This window comes from Zeus faber (assembly GCF_960531495.2).
Source record: "Zeus faber genome assembly, chromosome: 2".
Taxonomy (NCBI): Eukaryota; Metazoa; Chordata; class Actinopteri; order Zeiformes; family Zeidae; genus Zeus; species Zeus faber.
Window position 1 is genome coordinate 17,619,905 of NC_137189.1, and position 21,781 is coordinate 17,641,685.

General features: G+C 40.7%; 2 protein-coding genes across 2 annotated transcripts; one reads left to right on the plus strand and one right to left on the minus strand.

Annotated features, from left to right (window-relative positions):
• Positions 1 to 2,399: 2,399 nt before the first annotated feature.
• Positions 2,400 to 3,232, minus strand: LOC307247179 (protein ripply2-like; the record flags this gene model as incomplete). Its single annotated transcript, XM_080023264.1, has 3 exons — positions 2,400 to 2,807; positions 2,942 to 3,012; positions 3,110 to 3,232. The coding sequence occupies 3 exons, from the start codon at positions 3,230 to 3,232 to the stop codon at positions 2,621 to 2,623; spliced, it is 381 nt and encodes a 126-aa protein (XP_079879390.1). The 3' UTR covers positions 2,400 to 2,620.
• Positions 3,233 to 16,789: 13,557 nt separating this feature from the next.
• On the plus strand, positions 16,790 to 19,600 carry LOC307227515 (melanocortin-2 receptor accessory protein 2A-like). The gene is made up of 4 exons (XM_079996862.1): positions 16,790 to 16,816; positions 17,121 to 17,267; positions 17,666 to 17,765; positions 19,087 to 19,600. The coding sequence occupies exons 2-4, from the start codon at positions 17,144 to 17,146 to the stop codon at positions 19,568 to 19,570; spliced, it is 708 nt and encodes a 235-aa protein (XP_079852988.1). The 5' UTR covers positions 16,790 to 16,816; positions 17,121 to 17,143; the 3' UTR covers positions 19,571 to 19,600.
• The last annotated feature ends 2,181 nt before the right edge of the window (positions 19,601 to 21,781 follow it).

The following is a 21,781-nucleotide window of genomic DNA, read 5'->3' on the forward strand; positions in this document are numbered from 1 at the left end:
AAATCCCAATGCTGAATTAATCCACACAAATGTAACTGACTAACAGCATCAAAAAGATCATAAGAAAGCTATTTCTAGCTGGATTACAAGGAAATTCACTAACATGCAGGAAGAAAAAACAAAGAAAAAAAAAAAGTTCAACACAGACCCCCTAGAAGAAGACAGCATGGCCAGTGCCCCCCAGGTCATTTGAGTTTGACACCACTGAATTAGAGGAACCACAGAATACACATGTAAGACGGTTGTGTAGAATAATTTTACATGAATTATATTGTATAATATTGTGTATCATAATGTGATGGACAAGGAGAGTGATTTTCTCACCTTGATGGGTTGTCAGTCCAGAGTGACAGAGGCTAAACAGTCACTTGAGGTGAGCCCTATAGAGGTGAACAAACTTCACACCCAGTTTAGTGACACACACAGAAAACCGTAACCTCACTCCCGTTCAGCGTGGGAATCAATAGAGGTCATACATAGAGTTCAAAGAGTTCATTCTAATTTTTGACATTGATATAAAAAATACTATCCTCAAGATCTGCACAGAATATTTGGATCAGACTTCACACAGCTCCTGGAGCATTTTATTGTCAGATTATTTTATTCCAGACATTGTCAATTTACAGTATTAACATATTTATTTATTTAAAAAATGTATTTAACTTGGTCTGAAAAATATCATAATATGTATGTAATCATTTGGAGCTCTATGATAAAATGAAAGTAGCGTATGCGATTCTCAAATTCATATGCTTCCTAATATTCGATGTGGAATATCTGCACTTTGACCAGTAATGCACTCTTAGATTCTTATTTAGGCTCAATATAATGCTTATTGGCCTAAATGTGAGTTGTATGTGAATAGTGTGTGACTCACTTATTACGAGAATTTGGGCCCAAAAATTGTTGAGAACGCCCTGTTTCGGTCTAACGCAGGTCAGCGGTTTGTGACCATTTCACCAATGAAGCCACATGCTGCTGGTGTTGCTTTCTCACGACTGGGAACCAGCCTGGTGTGGAGACCTTGCACCTAGAGACACCAACACCTTCCCAAGAAATTCCCACAGGAGGGGTCTGAATTCTGCACTTGGGGGAGGGCAGATTATTATCACAATCTGTTTATTCCACCAAGGACATTTTCATATACCAGGAATTTGTTGTGGTGAGGATCGACGCATTTCTGTGCAAACAATTAGCATAAAAAAGTTTAAGTCTTAAAAATTATGGCAAGAATATACAAAAAGAGTCGAAAGTAAAGAGCAGAAAAAGCCACATACACACAGTTACTGTATATTTTGCGTGTTTGTGGCTTTTTCTGTTATTTAATTTTGACCATATTTGTATTAATATTATACAAGTGTGATTCTATACATGGGGTAAATGATAGGTATAGATTTTCATTATGTGTTAAGTAACCCTAATAATAATGATATCTGCTCAAGACACGTGCAATAAAATTTTAGTTTTGGCTGATCAGCTGTCAGCAATAGGCTCTTTCACTATTGGTGCACCAGAGTAATGCGCTTTCCCAGCTTGACTTGAATGCACCACATGTTTTACCCCTCCATTAGAATGATTTGGACTCCAGATAGGCTTGCACTGGGTGTGCCACTTCTCAACTGATTATGAAACCATGAAGGAATGACGTTTAAAGTTTCATTGCACTCGATAAAGGCTCTGCGATGAAACTTGTCCCTGCAGTAGCCTGTTGTCAAGCAACAATTCAACAAAACGTGTCAAACTATAAAGCTGTAACAGGAAATTGCTTGGGTGAGGCTGACAGGTTTTACATGGGCCAATTGGCTGGGAACACAATGCATTCCCTTTGGAATGAACTCCACTGGGAATCACATAAAACTCTATTTGTGTGTTTGTGTGCGACCATGGAGTCCAGCCCAGACTTAATGCAAAACCCTTTTCGGGGGAATGAAAACAAATATGCCACCAGGGATGAACCATGAATGGAGCAAATCTGGAGAATATGCTTAATGCTTTATGTCTAACTGCGGATTTTGGACTCACAGATTTCATGGAATAAGGCTTTTGCTGCGTAAATCATCTTTTGGTCTCCACTTCCACACAATAGACTGCACTACAGGAAGCGTCCCGCTGGCGACCCAGCGGGGGTCCCAGGCCCCCGGGATATCCTGGTCACCCCCTGGCAACTGACAAGGTATCTTCTCCTCTTCCTCCTCCGCCTGCCATTTATTTAACCATTATTTCATTTTTGCAAAGAAGTTTAAACCCCCCAATTTATTTATTTTTTCCGGGACAATGCCCAATCCCATGTTAAACATCATTTATCAACCCCCCAAACCAATTACCCATGTGTGCTGGTAATCCAAATCTGACACTAAATATAAATATCATCATACACAAAAAGAGAAAAAGAACATGCCTGAATGTTATCAGTGTTTTATTGCAATAGTAAAAAAAAAAAAAAAAATACAAAAAGGTAGAAAAGTTATGAATAACTTAAAGTGATTATTCATTTTGTCAACTGACACAGACAAATAATGAAAATCTATTTACAGCTATTTACACAAATAAATTAACGATAAAGAGAAATATATTAGGTATGCATCATTTCGTCATTCTGAGTCGTTTCTCCGGCGCGACTTCAACGAAGCTCTTTTTCCATCTCCTCCTCTTCATCATCATCAACGCAATAGTCGTCATCCTCGTCTTCCTCCTCCTCGCTGGACTCCTCGTACAGGCAGATGGTGGCCTGCACCGGGTAGCTCCTCAGCAGCGTCTCTGCGTCCTGGTACAGGTAATCGAAGCACTTGGACTTCGGCCAGAACAACCTGTGAGGAAGGAAAACGATGGACTGAGTAAACAAACAAACAAAAAAAAAACAACAACAACACACACCTAAAAAGAGATGACGCACTGAGCGACGATAGATTCGTGTTTATTTCAAAACGAAAGTGAAACTCACTTCACCGGGTGGGTGAACTGCAGGCTTTTGGGGTGCTTCGCATCCGAGACGTTCCCGGCTCTGGAGTAGGGCTGTCGGGGGAATAGAAAACACGTTTTCCGTTTTACGCTTCGATAAACCTGACGCCTACGCCGGAAATCCCGCGTCCGGCCGAGGAGCAACGCTCACCTTGCGCGTCTCCGCCTCCCCGCCTCTCCCGGTCCACGGTCTCCAGGGCGCAGAGCCTCCGGGCGGGCGGCGACTGCCTCCCTCCGCGGGGAAGGACGGGATCGATCCGCTCGGCGTGGCCATGGTGTCTCCGGTCCGCGTCCCGTGCGACGTGCGTGCTGCGGCGCGCGCCGAGTCGGAGTGGGAGTGGGTGCGCTCGGTCGTCGCGGGACCGTCCTATTTATCGGCCTCGTGCCAAATCGCGCCACGGACGCGTCCCGGAGCGTCCACGCGCCCGTGTGGCGAGGTGCGAAGTCACACCTGAGCAAACCTCCGCCATATGGCCGCTGCGCGGAGACCCAGAGGACCCCGTGGCGGGTCGCGTGGGTCGAAGCGGGGGGGAGATAACGAGCAATTTGAATCGTCCCGGGAGGGATGGGGAAGGGAAGGACACGGAATGTCTCCCACGTCCTCCAATGCCAGCGCGGGGCAGTGGAAGGTTGTTTTTGGAGCCGCTCCCAAAAATGCGTGAAAACGAATGCAAAACAAACTAGAGTCACACAAGAACAAAATAATATAAGCGAACTCGGGAAGGAAATATATTCAACAACTGAAAAGGGACTATGAGCTGTACAGCAAACATATATGTATGCATACATATACGCATACATAAACAGTATGTATGCATACATATATGCATATAAATATGTGTGTATGTATGTACAATTTTCAACGGGAAATGTTGGGGGGGGGGGGGGGATATGTGCAGTGGGGGTAAATGTGCATGCATACATATATGCATATAAATATGTGTGTATGTATGTATAAATATAAATAGTAACAAATACTTTTAGTACAGGAACGTGAAATAGGGTTGAATATGTGTAAAATGTAGGTGGAATATTGCACTGATGTAAGGTCATATACTGAATACACGGATCTTCTTACAAGTGATAAGTGTCCAGATCGGATTATTGTCCGTGACTGCAATATATAATGTAGACGTATCGATCCAAATAGACAAGGTGATTATTGGGACAAACTGTATTTAAAAAAAAAAGGTCTTGAAACAAAGAAGCACCACCGTCCGTCAAGCCTTTGTACCCTAGCAATATCAAGTAGTTGAACTAAAGCACAGTTGGATGTATATATTTGAATGTTCTTGTGTTTTACTATTTGTCTGTCATTTCGACATCTGTCGGTGAGGTGTGAAGAAGCACGTGCCATGTTGACCGTTCGAAGGTGGGGTGGGGTGGGGGTGGGGTGAGGAGGGGTGGGGTGGGGTGGGTGAGGAGGGGTGGGGTGGGGTGGGGTGGGGGTGGGGTGGGGTGGGGTGAGGAGGGGTGGGGTGGGGTGGGTGAGGAGGGGTGGGGTGAGGGTGGGGTGGGGTGGGGTGGGGTGAGGAGGGGTGGGGTGAGGGTGGGGTGGGGTGGGGTGGCGCGTGCAGCGTGACGAAGCCCCGCTGCGTTCCAGAAAGGGTGGAACTCGGAAAATGACAAAGAACAACATTTTTTTTTAAATAACAAGGTCCCCCTTGCGCGGGGGTTTTATTTGAAAAGACGCCTCGCTTCGATTTGAACCACTGTGTCTTGGGTTGTGTTAAGATACGTTTCGCAGCTTGTAGAATTCACAAGCTCGTCAAACAAACATATTTACCCAGGGGCGTAACATGATGGTGCAAAAAACGAACTAAAATGTTAGTTTTAATAATTTTGGTAAAGGTGTTAGTAGTATGAGATGATTATATTTCACAACCAGTAATTTACTAAATCATAGTTCCTCATTATGTCATAGTACAGTGAGTTGACCATGATGACGAACATGTAATAACGCCATAAACTCCCAAACGAACTTGTTTGTCAGCATAATGAGGATTTTATAATGTGTATAAAACACCAAACAAAAACACAAGTAATGTTTTGTTTTCTCCAAGACAATTACAACAATTACAACTTATACTTAAGTGACACTACCGTCAAGGATAGAATTAGGGTTGCCATGTTAAAGAAACGTGTCCGCAGTGAGCCGGTAGGGGGCGACATTTTCTAATTTAACATAAAAGTTGTGCCTCATGGCATAATTAGCTTCATTTACGATTTATCTTCCACCATTTTCCCTAATAACGACTATTCTGTATGTATTTTGGTTTACATGAGTTTAGTGTATATATTTATATATTTTAATATTTCTGTTTTGTATTTTTTTGGTTATTTGTGTATATTTTTGCAATTTTATTTTCATTTTATTTTGATTTGACTTTTTATTCTAATTTATTTCATTATTGTATACATTTTTTTTTATAAGATTTTTCAGACTATTGCATGTATTTTGCATGCATTCTATTAGAGGCATTCAGTGCTCTGTCACTGGGAGCAAAATACTTGTAAAGTACTTGTTCTGCTTCAATCCAGGAAAAAAAAAAGAAAGAGAAAATTATTTTACTTTTAGCTTACACTGAGAGTCTTACTCCATCTGTCTTTGTATCTATTTACTGCAAGCGTTACCTAAACATCTTTCATTGCCATTACTGTCAATACAGAGAGAACGGGATAAAGAAATTCCACATGTAAAGAAAACACAGGCAGCAGTCCTTATTTTACATCTAAATAAGTGCTTAAGTGCCTTATTTACCTATCTCAAATGACCAATTAGTAGTGTTTACACACAGTAAGGCAGGTCACACACACACACACACACACACACACACACACACACACACACACACACACACACACACACACAATAGCTTTTCCTGAGCAAAATCCCTTTAAATTATATTGTGAGTTAATGCGTCTGTCTGTCATCAAAGACGCTGGCTGAATAACAAGTTTGTTTACTCCCAGAAGGTGGATCATTCTCTATGTGGGCCATTTGCTCCAATACATAAATAACGAAAGTAAATAACATGCATGACATGCATGCGCCTGTGACTGAGCCACACGGATGGATCTGTGTTCCCACATCCCGTCCCTTTCCTGCGTTCACTTTTCATTTGCTTCCTCCAAATCAAAGGGCGGCAGGCTCCAGGAGGAAAAAAAAAAAAAGAAGAAGAATGCCTCTTACTTTTCTACGATGACCCAGTTCATGGATGGCTGAAGTGCACATCGCAAATAGCTGGTTCTGAGGAAGCAGTGGAGCAGAGAACATAAGAGGTGAGTCAGGTCTCACCATAACGTCTCAACACCTAGCAGGCTACCAAAGGAGTCGTCACACCTTCTCCAAACCTCATCATTTAAACCTGTCATTCCATTTTAGTAAAATGTTGTGAAACCCAGAGAAATAATAATCACAATGTCACCAGAAATCGCGGAAGTTGATGGCGGGTTGGCCTGGCGATTAGACACCTCATTCACACGTTCTCTATAGGTTGACATCAATGTTTTCTCACACCAGTGTCCCCTTGTGGGATTTGAACAAGCATTCTAGGGATCATCATCACTCAAAACCAGCTCTTCGCAGCCTTACAGCTGGTGAATTGATCCAAATCACCACTAAGGAAACATATGTCCGCTTAAAAATGGAGACGAGCACATCTGCGAAACCAGTCAGGCTAATTTGACTCCTCAATCAAAGCAGGGAATACAGAAGCCAAGGGCGACTCAAGCACAGGCCGACGAGAAGAACATTCTGTGTTCGCCGCTTCTAGCGCCAGAGCATCCAGGAATGTAATGAGTTTGTTTGTCTGTTATCAACAATGTTGGTTAACGGAAAACATTTCATTTTATTTATTTAAATAATGGCATTTCAATAATGGCGGCGTCCAGGTGGCTTGTTGATAAATAAATATGACATTGTCATGGCAATAATATCAACACATGAAGGAAAAAAAACAACTGCCGGTCAATTTAAACTAAATTGGAAAGCACAAATTTCGGGCTGCAAGGACCACCAGACTATTCCAAAAAAAAAAAACACAAAAAAAAAACCCCACTTAAATTATTAAGTGGACAGGGTAAAAAAAAAAGGACAGAAGTTAATATTTTAAAATTGTGCCTCGAGGTCAGACTATTGTGTGGGGGAAGCGGAGACGGATTCTGTCTCCTACAGATTCCATATTGTCAAGAATGGGCCAAACATGCTATTCACGGAGCCACAATAACAGTACACGGCTACTTACTAATATCCCATAGAGCCGTGTAATAATAATAAACAACAAATACCTGACGCTGGTGTTACATCTGACAACAAAACATGTAACTATCTGTGAAATCTGTTCACAAGTTCTCATTTCATAGGAGCACCCGTTGCAATTATTGTTTCATACAACCAAAAAACAGCTATTTTAAATACTGACTTTAAAAAATATATTTTTTTAACCTGCAGCATGGCGCAATGGTTGCTTTCGTGCCATAAAAAAACAACACAAGAATTACCTGCGAAAACCAACCGACTTAATAAACTCTGTTTTTTGGTTACATCTTGTTGTCTAATGTTTTTATGTTTAGGTTCTTCTATGTACATGTTGTATCTATGTTTATTTGTCTCACCCATGGTGATTCTCACCCTCTTGAAGTAGTAATGGTTATTAGTTGTTTATAAACCAAAACATGGTGAGATGGTTCTCCAAAGAGGGGGATTGGTGGTGGTTCTGTGTAACAAAAAACTGTGCTCTTGTCATCCTACAGGTCGTCCACAGGACAGAGTTATTGCAGCAGTTCTTAATGATTTAAGAATTAATAAAGAGTTGCATTGTGGGTTGAGAAGTCGAACTCCACTTGCAGACTAACTCTGTCCGAGATGCAATAGCATACAAATACTCTGTGTTGTATGCCCAGCATGCTGACAGCACAGGTAAAAAAAAAAAAGAAAGATGTGTTTAGATCAGATTTTTTCAGTTAATGTTCCATTGTGGTCCAGAATGGCACATTTAACTGTACCACTGTGCTCTATGTAACAGGAAAAAGTGATAGAGAAATATGTGGTCTTGAATGTGTTTACAAAGAATATCCTTGTGCTTTAATTTAAAAAACTATACTTTATTATACTAAATTATATACATTTTTGTACGTTTAATTTTTGTTTGCTGCTCGGCAAGCTCAAGTAAGGAGTCCAAGTCTTTTGAGAACTGTGAATTTAATATATTTTCTCAATAATTATATAATATTAAAATAAACAATTATGGGTTGATCAACAAAAGTATTGTGGTAACTGAGGTGAAACCTGTAAATTAAAAGTTTTCCTCCTGAGGTAAAATTTCCACAGGATTGTTTGCCTTTGTGTCCTTTATTTCACTTTTTGAGATGCAGCATCCACATCTTCAAAGGGTATAGAATCTTTTTAATTTGAATTTTTTCCATTGGCATTCTTGGAAAGTCATTTTTAATTCCCGCGTTACACGCTGATAGAACAGACAGTCCGCGCATGGGAGTATCCATCAGCCATTCCAAGGAAAGCCCATTAATTCGGTAGCGTGCATAAAGCTGCTCTTATTTTTGGACAGTTAAGAGTTATTTCAGTTTAGTTTTCATATTTTATCCTCCGCAGAAGCAATCCGATATGTTTTGTCCAGAGAGTTCTGTGCACAATGTGACATGATAAATAAAGCAATCTCCCAAGCATACTCAGATAGAAGGTCACTCTTACACAAATGTCTGTTTAACTGAGGCATGGAAGGGGTTCCCTTGGAAACCAACTCGCTGAGTGGAGTACAAGTGTGTAATAATAATAATAAAAAAGATTGGGTTTGGAGACAGATGTGCAGACAGGAAATCCTGCAAAACCGCTCTGATGCGGTTGTTGTTTTTCTTCCTCTTGGTCTTAAATGGGCAGAACAGACACTCCCACTGGAGGTGCTGTCGCCCGAACAGAGGCAGGCGCGCGGGCCGCCCGTGTGCGAAAAAGGAATGCTTACCTGGCACGGTGGCGCAACTTTTACAAGAGCACAGAGCCATTTAGGATGTCTCGATTTGAGAGTGAAGAGATGATTTAAGAGATTTGTTAAATGGAAGACATACCCAAGGGCATTTCAAAGTGTAGATAAGACATAATTCAACAAAAACCCCAAAACAGACAAAAACACTTGGATAAGTGCTTGTCGTGCAATTTAAAACTATATATTCGCCGAAAAGAAGTTTAAGATTAAAGATTAAACTGGACAAGCTTTAGCTCGTCTTTTATTATCACACAAACACACCATCTCACACGCATTACATGCAGCTACAGCCGACACACACACACACATGCAGATGGGGGACGTGAAATGTCTTCTCTGCATTTTTCCCTCCAGGGGGCAGACCAGGAACGGTGAGCATCTTACAGCGCCCGGGGACCAACTTCAACGTCCTTCGCTGGTCAGACGATGTTTCTTGCACATGTTATTAGTCGGGGTTCTTATATGTTATATGGAGGAAACCCCATGTGAGCACGGGGAGAACATGCAAACTCCACACAGAAAGGCCCCTAATCAGGAGATAACCCTCCGGAGCGCAGTGCCAACAGCGCTCCAGGCGGGAATCAAACCCAGGACCTTCTTGCGGTGATACAGCAGGCATTGCACTGTGCCACTGTGTCACCAGTTAAGTGTTTTCCAAAGGGGGTCACAGTAACTCAATCACTGGAAGACAGCGCCAATCGCCACCACTCGTTTCTCAGTGGTGTAGAGTGAGGGGGATGCTTGAGGGGGAAACGGGCTTTGTTGTGTGTGCGTGTCCACGTTTATGGTTTAGAAGGACAAAAAACCTGAATACACACCAGCATCAATAGGACAATGGGATCATCAGGACACATTTAATGTCCTCATAATCTCATAATTAATCATCAAGCAATTAAACATGCTTTCTTTGTCATAATTGGTGTCCTTGTAAAAAAAAGCTTCAATGGTGTTTTAAAATATGCATCCTGGATTCACTCTCAAGATTCAAAAATATTCTTTACTGCTTTAGCATCTTCATAATCCCATGTCATCTTTTTATTTTTTAAGGTTTTTCTATATGTCCCTATAAACTACCTACAGTTTTGAATCTAAAGTAGAAGCTCATAATGTTGTCCTCATCATTTACTGTCCTCGTAATCTCATAATTGTGTCCTCCTCATTTAGTGTCCTCATAATCACATAATTTTGTCCTCATGAAAGTTTTTCCTTCCAAAGTTCATTACACAGGCGCTCAGGCTCTAAAAGGCCGATGTGATGTAACGTGTTTAAAGGTTATAGCTTGGGATCAAACGCCAGTGTTTGAAAAAACCCTGTGATGTGTCATAATTGAGTGTCCCCAAAATCTCATCAGTTTGTCCTCATCATTTATTGTCCTTGTAATCTTTTAATTGTGTCCTAATTTTGTGTTCTCATAATGTCATGATTTTGTCCTCATCATTTATTGTCCTCATGAGTCTTGTCTTTAAAGGTTTCTCTAGATGTCCCTATAAACCACCTATACCTGAATATGTGTGTGTATGTGTGTGTGTGTGTGTGTGTGTGTGTGTGTGTGTGTGTGTGTGTGTGTGTGTGTGTGTGTGTGTGTGTGAGAGAGAAAAATGTATGTACTAAAAAGGTGGAGTAAAATTAATGAATGAAAATTGAGAAATGGCAGCTTAGCGAAGACTGATAAAGCCGTTTTGTGGAGAATGAATACAAAAAAAATCCATTCAAAAAAGGAATATGGTAAAACCATGATTCATCAACCGACTGAGGTTTTATGTTATGAAGAAAAGAAAAAAGGAGGACAATGAAAGAGGAAGCGAGAGAGAGAGAGAGAGCACCTCGGACTCATTATTTTTTGTTCTTTTCAGGATAAATTTTGGTGGATGACAGCCAGGCTGTCATGGATAGGAGGTCTGAAGTGAATAACAAATGAATTACAACGCTGTTGAATTATATTCAAGCCGAGGTTTTAGAGCTACTAATGCAGAACCTATGAATATTTAATATATTATAACTGATATGGGGAAGATAAACCCATCCCCTCTCCAAAGTTCATAATGGACAGATAATTTTGTGGCCTCATAATGTCTTTATTTTATCCTCATAATTAAGTGTGCTCATAATCTCATAATATTTTCCTCATGATTAAGTGTCCACATAATCTCGTAATTCTGTCCTCGTAATCTCCTAATTTAGTGTCCACACAGTCTCATAATCTTGTCTTCAAAATCTCATAATTTAGTGTCCACATACTCTCATAATATTGTCCTCCTAATTTAGTGTCCACACAATCTCATAATTTTGTCTTGATAATCTCATAATTTTGTGTCCACATAATCTCATAATATTGTCCTCATAATTGAGTGCCCTCATAATCTCATCATTCTGGTCCTCAAGATTAAATTCTCTTGAATTTGAAGTTGAAATTTTCCCTCATAATTTAGTGTCCACATAATCTCATAATTTTGTCCTCATAAAATCATAATTTTGCTTCCACACAATCTCATAATTTTGTCCTCATAATCTTATAATTTGGTCCTCATGAAACTTTTTTTTTTCAATATGCGTTTGAAGGTTAGAGCTTGGGATCAAAGGCCAACAATTGAAAAACCCCTGTGAACAAATACACAAATTCTCCCTCGATTAACTTTCCTCAGAACTGTGTGTCCGGTGACGACCCAGAATATATTTCACTGTTCAAACCCGCTTGAGGAGTTCACCATAAACTACCCCAAATATCTCGCTGGAGGCCAATTGGAAATCAAACAATGCGGCGGTGAATCAGGGGAGCGTACACCCCCAAGTGTACAAAGGTTTTTACTGGCGTCCATTTCAGTTTTTGCCGCTACGTGTCCTAGGCACAAATCTGCGATCAAATGAAATATAAGGATATTATTCCCACGGTGGTAAGAAGGTACTCATCAATGTTTTTATGAATCTATACTTCACTGATAGAATTTTATGCCAGACCCCAAAAAAATAACTAACATAAGTGAGGGATAATGTGCAGCCGGCTGGGCATTATCGCAAATAACCCCGACAGGATAGGGTCATGTATCGCTCTGAAGGGGTTATTTTGCGATAATAACTGGCTGGCTGCACATTATCCAGTGTATTACACAGCTACTTACTAAAAAAATAATACATTAAGACAGAATATTGATTTGAAATTATTTTATTACTAGTACGCCTAGTTTAAGAGCTTTTACTAAGAGAAATAGTTCACAATAACGTAGCTACAGTAATCAAGATAGACTGTAAATGCTGCATTGTTTGATTGAAATAACCCTCCACACCACCACCACCCCCACTCCAACTGGTTTTCACGACTTGTTGCATCGTAAATCCGACAACTTTGAATGTGAAGCAGAGAGTGACATTGACCAGGGTGAGGGTGATACGATGAGACGCAGCCAAGGCGGTCGACTCCCGGCAGTACAGCGCAGAGCGGCCATTTCCTTAATGAGGTGAAGCGTGTTTCAGTGGATCAGAGTCCTTCTCAGGCTTTCTCCAAAAGCGAGAAGACACGTCGCTTGGCCGGCCCGCTGTGTGATCTCCACCAACACGGTGACGCTACAGGGGTGAAGAGTGCACGGATCCAAGACTCAAGATTCATCATATGAAGGGAGTTTTTAGAAAGTGTTTTAAACTTTCTGTCAAACACCACAGAACAACATTGGGAGCAAGGGCATTGATGGGCTTCTTCGGCGAATACAACAACAACACAGCACGGCGTACTTTGAACTGCAGAAGGAGGGGTGGATCGAGACCTAAACGTGTAATTAAACTACGGTGACCAGATGTCCCTGTTTGTTCAGGATTGTCCAGGTTTTAAGTTCACCGTAAGGCAGGGTTAAGCACAGTCTTTTTTTGGTTTTGTTTCATTCAATTACAATAAATACATCTACGTACTATAGAAAACACACTCGTATTGCTGGTTTTGTTTGGAGAAACGGGGAGCGCACAGTGGCTCGAGCAGCGGTCAGCAGAGCATAGATCGGCACTCCACCGACCTTTTTTTCATTTTCATTTTTAGAAAGGTTAAAAATACTTAGATATTTACGGGGGAAAAAAACCAACGGAGGACAGCGGAAAGAAACATACGGAAGAATCACAGGAAAAAAGGGGGATCACAGCTACAGTATAATGTGCATCAACGTGTGGTACACTTGGGTCCACTGCAACTTCAGAAAACACATGCAAAAAGACACAAGCAAATTAAGAAAAACACAACCTCGTAAACCGAAAACACAACCGCATTAACGGAAAACACAAATGCATTAATAGAAAACACAATTGCAAAGCCACATTACGGAAGTGAGCTACATGAATACGGAAGTGAGGCACACCGGATGCACTGATTTATCTGCAATAAAATATATTTAACTAAATTATTTAGTGTCTGTAATTATATATAAGAATTATACAAGTAATAACCTGGAACCGCAACTAGCAGAGACCAATCGCACCACGTGAGACCACAATGTCCAAATCCTGTCGGAGAATTCTCACTGCGTGGTCAGTGAGGCAAACCTGTTTCGCTACAGGAAACAACCTGAGATTATTAAAGATATTTATTCTGCAAAATAAAGAGAAAGATACAGATGCATTTCAAAACGGTGATGCTGTCCATTCTGCTCTTGCTTCTGCTGAAGAGAGATTTATACTGTGAGGGGTTGAGAGCCATTGGTTTGATGTCATTAACAAGACTATGCCCCCCACTCATATACAATGATTTAACAGTCAAACTCCGGACACAGATACAATCTTACTGTGCTATAAACAAACCGCAATACTCTGTCAAGCTTCCTGGTGTTATCCTTATCTCTACACATGGTTGAGTAGAGAAGACACGTGGTCTGGTCTTGACAATACAGTATGGTATTAACTTAAAGAACAGTGTCTGAAAAGCAACATAATACAAAAAGGCTATTGTCTCATATAAGACATATGAAACTTCATTTAAAGCATAGACCATCTGCATTTTCTTTCACAGTCCTCCATCTGCTTCCACCATGCAATTAAAAAACAACTTTTATATCAATCCACAGTTTTTATTTACGCCATTTAAGTGCGATGTTCCAGAGAAAACAGCTTGCACCGGCTCCATGACAGTGTGGTGAAGTTTGCGAACGATTCACCAAAAACAAAAAGAATGAAAATATTTCAAAACACATACACAATAAATACATGTCCCTTGTATTATGTAATTAATTATGGTTATTGTTACCAGTAATTATAATTCAGGAAGATTGTAGACATGGATATGTCTAAAATGTCTATACATTCTGACAGTTATGTGTGGTTTTTATTTTGTAGAACTTATTCTGGTGCGTGTCAGTTGTCCTCAGAAGTGTAAATATTTATGACATTTAATACGCTGTGCTTTGTTTAATCCAAATGTCTTCTGGTAATACTTAAACTTGTTGTGTTTTTTCAAACATAATAAAGTTTAATAGTAATAAAATAATACCCGTCACTTTGTAATTTTGTATGGTTAAGAGTTTATATCTTATATTCCTTTAGTTAAAGTCCAATCTCAACCATATCTGTGCTTGACAGTATCTTGGTAAGGTTTGGGTCGTTGACTTAGTTATTGAGGTGATCTGTGTGATCTTATTTATCTTGTCTGTGAGTGCGGCAGATCATGACATCTGTAGACTACTGACGTCAGTTTTTCATAATAATAATTTAGAAAAAAAACTTTCTTGAGGAATGTTTAGCTTTTCAGAACCGTCTCAACAAATTTATATTCTAAGCTGTGAAGTGAAGAATTGAAGATAATTCTATAAAAGGTAGACAACACCAAATAGAAAGTCCCTCACATGTACACAATGTGTCAACATCTAAAGATAGATTGGGGTTTTTAATGGTATGGTTACAGTACATAAAAAAACACATTACATTTGCCAACTTATGATTAAAAGCGTATATTAAAATGACCTGTCTTTGTGGCTGTAATGTCACTGCTTTTGAAATCAGTGCTATTTGACTGTAACTCAGGCTTGTGAGCATTTTAATTTCCGCTGCCTACAGCTCAGTGGTCCTGCCGCTCAGATTCCTCTGATAAGTTATCTAAAAAGGACATTTGCTACCAAGTTGTCTGGGCACAAAATGAGACAAAAATATAATGTATTTACTATGTTTACTGTCCGACACACTATTATTATTAGTAGTAGTAGTAGTAGAAGTACTGTAGTTGTATTATATTGATTTATGTATTTCTTTATTTACATACATGTATATGATGACAACCATTGAATAAGGTATTATTGTCATTGTGGTGTGGGGAAGGAATGGTTTGAGTAGCCAAACCTGACCTGGATCTAGTTATTGGGATCAGTGTGGCTGTATACCTGTTGCTCGTTGGTTGGTCTAACGAGCAACAGGTAAAACCCCCATCCCCACACACACTCAAGAGAGGAGCCTGTGTCAGGACATGTGTCCACCTGCTCCTGGGCTTACTCCAACTGGCCCACTCTCTACAATAAACTGGTGTCTCCAACCCCCGTCTTCTGGGTCTCTGTGCCGGAGGTCGCCGAACACGCCACTTCGATGGCGTGTGGTAGGTGAAACTGCCACAGCCATTATTATTTAATTTATTCTATTAACATGGTGACACTTATCCAATAAGAAATGTATCATTATTATTATTAGTAGTAGTATACTGATTTATTTATTTACATAAATGTATATGATGACAACCATTTAGTAAAGTATTATTATTATTATTATTATTATTATTATTATTATTATTATATACGTATCATTATTTTATTAACATGGTGACACTTATCCAATAAGTAACTTATTATTATTTAGTAGTAGCAGTAGTAGTATATTGATTTATGTACAGGTACTCCCCACTTAACAACCTTTGGACTTACGACCAGCTCTCTGACCAGTCTGTATTGTGCACAGAATACATTACTGCTGCGTGCGCTCGGCGTCTCAGCGTCAGGCATCTCATCGCGCATCACCCTTTATATACTATATACACTATATACACTGCCTAGTCTCAGTCTCGTTCCCACAGTCTGTCAGTATTCACTACACTAGCGTTCGCAATCGCCACGCCCCCTTACCGTGAAATAACACGGGTCCTCGCTTAACGACCAATGCGCTTAACGACCTGGGGACGGCACTCGGTCGTTAAGTGAGGAGTACCTGTACTTATTTACATACATTTACATACATATATATGATGACAACCATTGAGTAACGTATTATTGTCATTATTATTTATTTTATTAACATGGTGACACTCATCCAATAAGTAAAGTATTATTATTATTATTAGTAGTAGTATTTTATTGATTTATTTATTTACAAGCATGAATATAAGGACAATCGTTAAGTCATGTACTATTATCATTAATATTTATTTCATTTTATTAACATGGTGACACTTATCCAATTAGTAACATATTATTATTATTATTATTATTAGTAGTAGTAGTAGTAGTAGTAGTAACAGTAGTAGTGGTAGAATTTAATTTATTTGTAATTCTTAATATGATGACACTTGAGTAACGCATAAATATCATTATTGTGATTATAATTTCAAAATCTCACAACACTCAGATTCCGCAATGTAAAGTTATGTAAATGTGGATGGTGAGACTAGTCGCGTGTTTTCCCTCCATCCGTGGGGTCTGAAAGTGTATTTCCATGCCCACCCACCGTGTTTTTCCCATCCACACATACACGCAGAGCACCATGGATGCAGTCCAGTGCACAATGAGCTGCGCGGCTCTCACGGACGGACGGAGCGGAGTCTTTTTGGAAGGCTTCAAGCTTAAGAATTAATTCGATTTTCGACTATATGCACCACGGCGTTTTTTCATGGAATTCCACATTCATCGTAAAATGTAGGTATTGCATGGTCAGTTGTTATATCTGCAAAATAGAAAATGCATATATATATATATACACACTGTATGTATATATGCATTTTCTATTTTTATTTTATATATATATATATATATATATATATATATATATATATATATATATATATATATATATATATATATATATATATATATATATATATACTATATCTATTATCATCATTATTTACTTTTTTTCTGTCCTGCTCTGCACTTTTTGCTATTACTGTAGTTAGGCTGTGTGTTTTTGTGATTTTAATCAAATTCTTTTTGCGTGGATCAGGTGCTTGGAGGTGTCCATTTGAGATGTCCGAATTTCAGAACAGGAACCAGAGCCGAGTGATCGCTCATCACAGAGACTACGTGTGGCAATACGAGTACTACGACGACGAGGTGCCAGTGTCGTTTGAAGGACTCCGGGCGCACAGATGTAAGCCAAGAAACCACCAGTCACTCACTTGGATATTCCCTCAGAGAAATTATTATCAAACTCAAAATGTTGACGTTGCATGAAGCCTGCTGGTGCATGCCTTGACAATCCAAATTTTCTTGTCACAGTATCTCTACTTGTACGGTGCGGTAAACTCCCACCACAAAAGGGGCTTCCAGAGGAATCTAAACTTTAGGCACAACGAAGCAAGTCACATTATGTTTTGTGTGAATAATGGTGTCCCCCCTCGATCCAATTAAGCAGAATGACATCAATCCATGGAGGTTGAAAACAGTGAGATTAGACCAGATCAGACCAGGGAGGTGAAGGACTAAAGGGGGACAAAACAGGGGGACAAAATAAACACATTGCTTTTGTTTGTTCCTTCTTGTCCTCAGACTCCATCGTCATCGGCTTCTGGGTGGGACTGGCCGTGTTTGTCATCTTCATGTTCTTTGTCCTCACTCTGCTGACGAAGACAGGAGCACCGCACCAGGAGTGAGTGTGGAGAAGGGATAGTGGGAGAGAGCTCAGATATTCAAATTTTGGGGGGGGAGTTGGAATGTCTCCAGCTCCCAAAGCCTAGACAAACATCTGGGCGCGAAGCAGTAGGCTCTGTCAGGGATTTTGGGGTGGATTAGGATTTTGGTTACGGTATCTATGTTTTGGGGCAGTCGATGATTTAATCTACACACATTAACGAGAATACCAGTGAATAATCAGGATATGATGATATTTTGAATAAGGTTGTTCATTTTTTATACTTATGTTTATATTGAGTTTTCACAGGCAAACATGCCATAACCCACATTTCTGTTATTATCTCTGATTTAGACCTTTCATTTAGTCAGCGTTTTCCCCCCAAAATATGTGTTCTTTGATTCTCAAAAGGTATGTCAACTTTTCCATAGGGCCAATTACTTGGAGATAATGTGCAGCCACTGCACAAATATTTTATTCCAAATATTACCTTATTTGGAATAAAATCTGAACTTTAGTTTGCATGTAAACGCACTGTATGACGATAACGTGTTAAACTTAGATTCAATGTTGATAATCGAAATGGCCTACAATGTGGCCCACGTCTTCGCATGCTCTTTGGTTATTTGGCAGCATTTTCACACATGCAGCATTCGCCAAAACCAGAATGTACAAGAAATTAAAGAGGAACCTTCATTGTTTTTATATGTTTGAAAATCTTGGTCGGTGGCACCGACCTAATCAGCACTATCTTAACGTGTTGGATTTCTGATATGCTAAATGTGCAATTGAGATTTGGGAGCTATACAAGCCACAAACCGCCTCTCTGCATCCCTACTCACGCACAGACATTTTGGTTATATCCTCCCAGAGACTGAAACGCGGGCACAGAAATTGGGCACAGCATCCGCTAGCAGAGTATGTTACAGGAGGTTTAAGGTGAAGCCGGTGGACGACACCAATGTCAGCCTTAGCATTAGCAATTGCTCAAAGGATGGGGATTGGAGAGAAATAAGGTCAATCCGGTCGCACAGTGAAGCGTGTGAGGTGAGAACAGGGATAGCCAGGTAATTCATTGGAGTGAGAGACACGGCCCCTCCTCATATTTAATTTATTTGAGATATTACTTATTGACTCTAACTGACTTGATGTGTTTTAGTGTATAAATTCAAGGCTGTGAGACTTGAAGGTGCTTTATTGAGCGGAAGTTGAAATCGGCACATATAAACCCAAAAGTGAAATATAGACACTGTCATAAATTAAAAGTGTTTTATATATGATATTGTTACCTGCTACTGTACCCTAATCCTCTGATCCAGCGTCTCTTTTTTCCGATCAGGATCGCCGACCAACCTTTGACGCGGCACCGGCAGGTGAGCCGTCTGGCTGACATTCCCAAGGACGACGCAGAGAAGGCATTGTCTCATCCGTTGCTGGCCGAGCCCCATCAGTTTTTCCACTTCTACATCAGCGAGGAAGAGCAAGCTCAGCGGCAGAGCAGGCCGGGGCAGCAGAGAGTCCAGAGCGACCAGGTCTCGACCAGGTCTCAGCAGGACGACGGCGGGGGAGGAGGTACGGGTTCCTCCGGGATTAAGGAGATGCTCGACGAGGAGCTCAAGGCGGAGGAGCTCCGGTCAACTCAAGGAATGGCGCGGGAGGAGTTGTTCGACAGGGAGAGCACCCTCATGACCCACTTTGACATTCCCAACTTTGTGAACTCGGAGCAGAGCTCCACGCTGGGAGAGGACGACCTGCTGCTCTGCAAGCCAACCCTCCAGCCGGAGAACCAGAGACCGGTTGTCCATGAGACTGGTAGTCCATGAGACCGGTTGTCCATGACTCCTGATGTCCAGGATGCTCGTTACCTTGTTGCCTAAAAAAAAAAAGCAAGGACCAAGCTCAAATTCCTGCTGTCACTTTAGCAAAGTTCTCCACCAGTTCTCCTTTGCTTTCCTTCTTTCATCCTTTGTGAAATGACATAAGGGTTCTTACGCCCCCGTCCCATAATACTGAATCTGCTGAGATGTTTTGTTTGAAGCACCTTCAGTATAAGCCTTGTGAACCACCATGCATTCAGGTGAAGAAAAAAGGAGACAGACAATGCAAAGGGCAGCTGATAAGCATCGTACTGCAGTAATACACATAAACAGTAGTAACCATTTCCCCAGAACAAAATCAATTCATGGACAAAACCTTTTCCAATGAAATGGACTCGGACGCACGTTGAAGGGATGGGTTACCGCGGAGACGGGAACAGTAGTTTCACTTCTGTTGTACACAATGGATATAAATACATACATTTTAGTTTAGAGCTGTATTGATAAGAAAGGACCATTTTCTGAAACATATACAACAATAAAACTATTCTGTACCCTATCACATTTATCTGACAGTAATTGAATTTTGACGTTGACGTCCGCAATTCCTTCTTCAACCCTGGTGAGAAATAATGAGAAGAGGTTAGGAAAACATCAGGAAGTCAGCCACGAACTCAACAAACCCAGCCAGTGACATGCGCCTAAGGAGTTTATGTAATATCCCTTGTTCATTGTACACACCCTGTACAATCGAAGAAGAAAAGGAAATATCTGATTTAAATTGAGTCTAATTATGCACAGGAACATAGCAAACGTGTGTTTGGGTTTGTTACCCCACCTGTTTTTGGCTCATAAAAGGGATGTGTCGGGAATGCAGGTGGTCCCATTAGCATTGACGTGTCGCTGATGAGCCCAAATCACTCACTTTCATGGTGACAAACAGCCTGTTAATTCCTTTCTCAATATGCTAAGGGAAAATAATTCTTCAAACTCAGGCTCCCCCACCCTACCCTGCACCCTCACGATGTTCTTTAAAAGCCGCACCTTTTTGTCACCGCCAGAACAAAGGGAAAAGGACTCCATTTTAGCCAATGTTCCATTTTACAGAGCTGCACTGGCAAGGAGAGCCCTTTGATTGTTTTAGGATGTAAGGTCAGAACTTTTCGCACAGTGTGGGTTTTCTGTAATTGTCGAGTTAATATGTGAGCAACAATGGGTCATCTTTTTAAGTTGTTTGTTGCCATGGAGTGGGGTGCTTTGGAGGGTAGCCAAAGGTTTGTTGAGCTCCAAGACATGTTACAGAGAAGACTGTTATTCAATTTCCAACGTAGGCCGAACAGCGCACAAAGAAAGCTACATTTGTTCACTTTGGGGGGCTGGAAAGCAGGGCAATTAGGGGAAATAGTAGATTTGGGCCTTGGTCATTGTGTGTTCAAAAGACAGCAAATTAATATTCTCTCTTTCCTACTAGATGCACCGCTTCCGCTTCTTAGGCTGAAAGTGTTTAGTCAGCATCACTCGTACTGTCGCACTCTCTTCCCACTAATCTCATCATTTTAACTTTACCTTTTTTTGCGCTCGCCACTTAATGAAAGGGCCCTGAGGATCTGAGTTTTTGTTTGCAGGTCCTGGACGATGCCTGGCTGATGTTGCGGTGTGGGAGGAAGTGGGTGGAATTTTTCTCTTTGTGTCCTCTGAAGCGGTGTCGTCCCTCAACCCCTCCGCCACAAGCCACAAGCTCTACAGCGAGGTGGGCCGGGAGTTCGAGCTCTGTGAGACATTGCACGGAATACACTCGCGTAACAATGTGTCAGCCGCGGGGTAATAAGCACCTGGAGCTGGAAAAAGGATTGATTGGTCAATAGCGGTAATCAGCGGTCAATTATTTCTGAATAATGACCGCCGATGACAATTACTTCTCTGCCTGGATTCGAGTCCCTCGTATCACTCCACCTGCCTACCCGCTAATGCTAACGCTAGCTAGCGGCGACATCTTGTGACGCTGCATAGAAACTACAATGGAAGACTTGAAGAGAGGAATGTGGATATGTCCAATTTCACATTAACAACAGTGAATAGTTTATGTCATGTAAGGCGAACACTTTGCTCCGTTGTCGCAGTGTTGGCTACAGTATGTTGTTGGACTATTTTTATTAGCGGAAGCTCTTAAAGTAGTTATAAAATAATTTAAAATCAACATTTCGCCCGAGTGTAAGG

What these genes read in the sequence shown, in the direction of transcription:
- LOC307227515 (XM_079996862.1), top strand. Translation starts at nt 17,144, where the DNA reads ATGTCCGAATTTCAGAACAGGAACCAGAGCCGAGTGATCGCTCATCAC. An exon ending in AGGACTCCGGGCGCACAGAT is followed by an intron (nt 17,268 to 17,665) that starts GTAAGCCAAGAA and finishes TCTTGTCCTCAG; the next exon opens with ACTCCATCGTCATCGGCTTC. An exon ending in ACAGGAGCACCGCACCAGGA is followed by an intron (nt 17,766 to 19,086) that starts GTGAGTGTGGAG and finishes TTTTCCGATCAG; the next exon opens with GATCGCCGACCAACCTTTGA.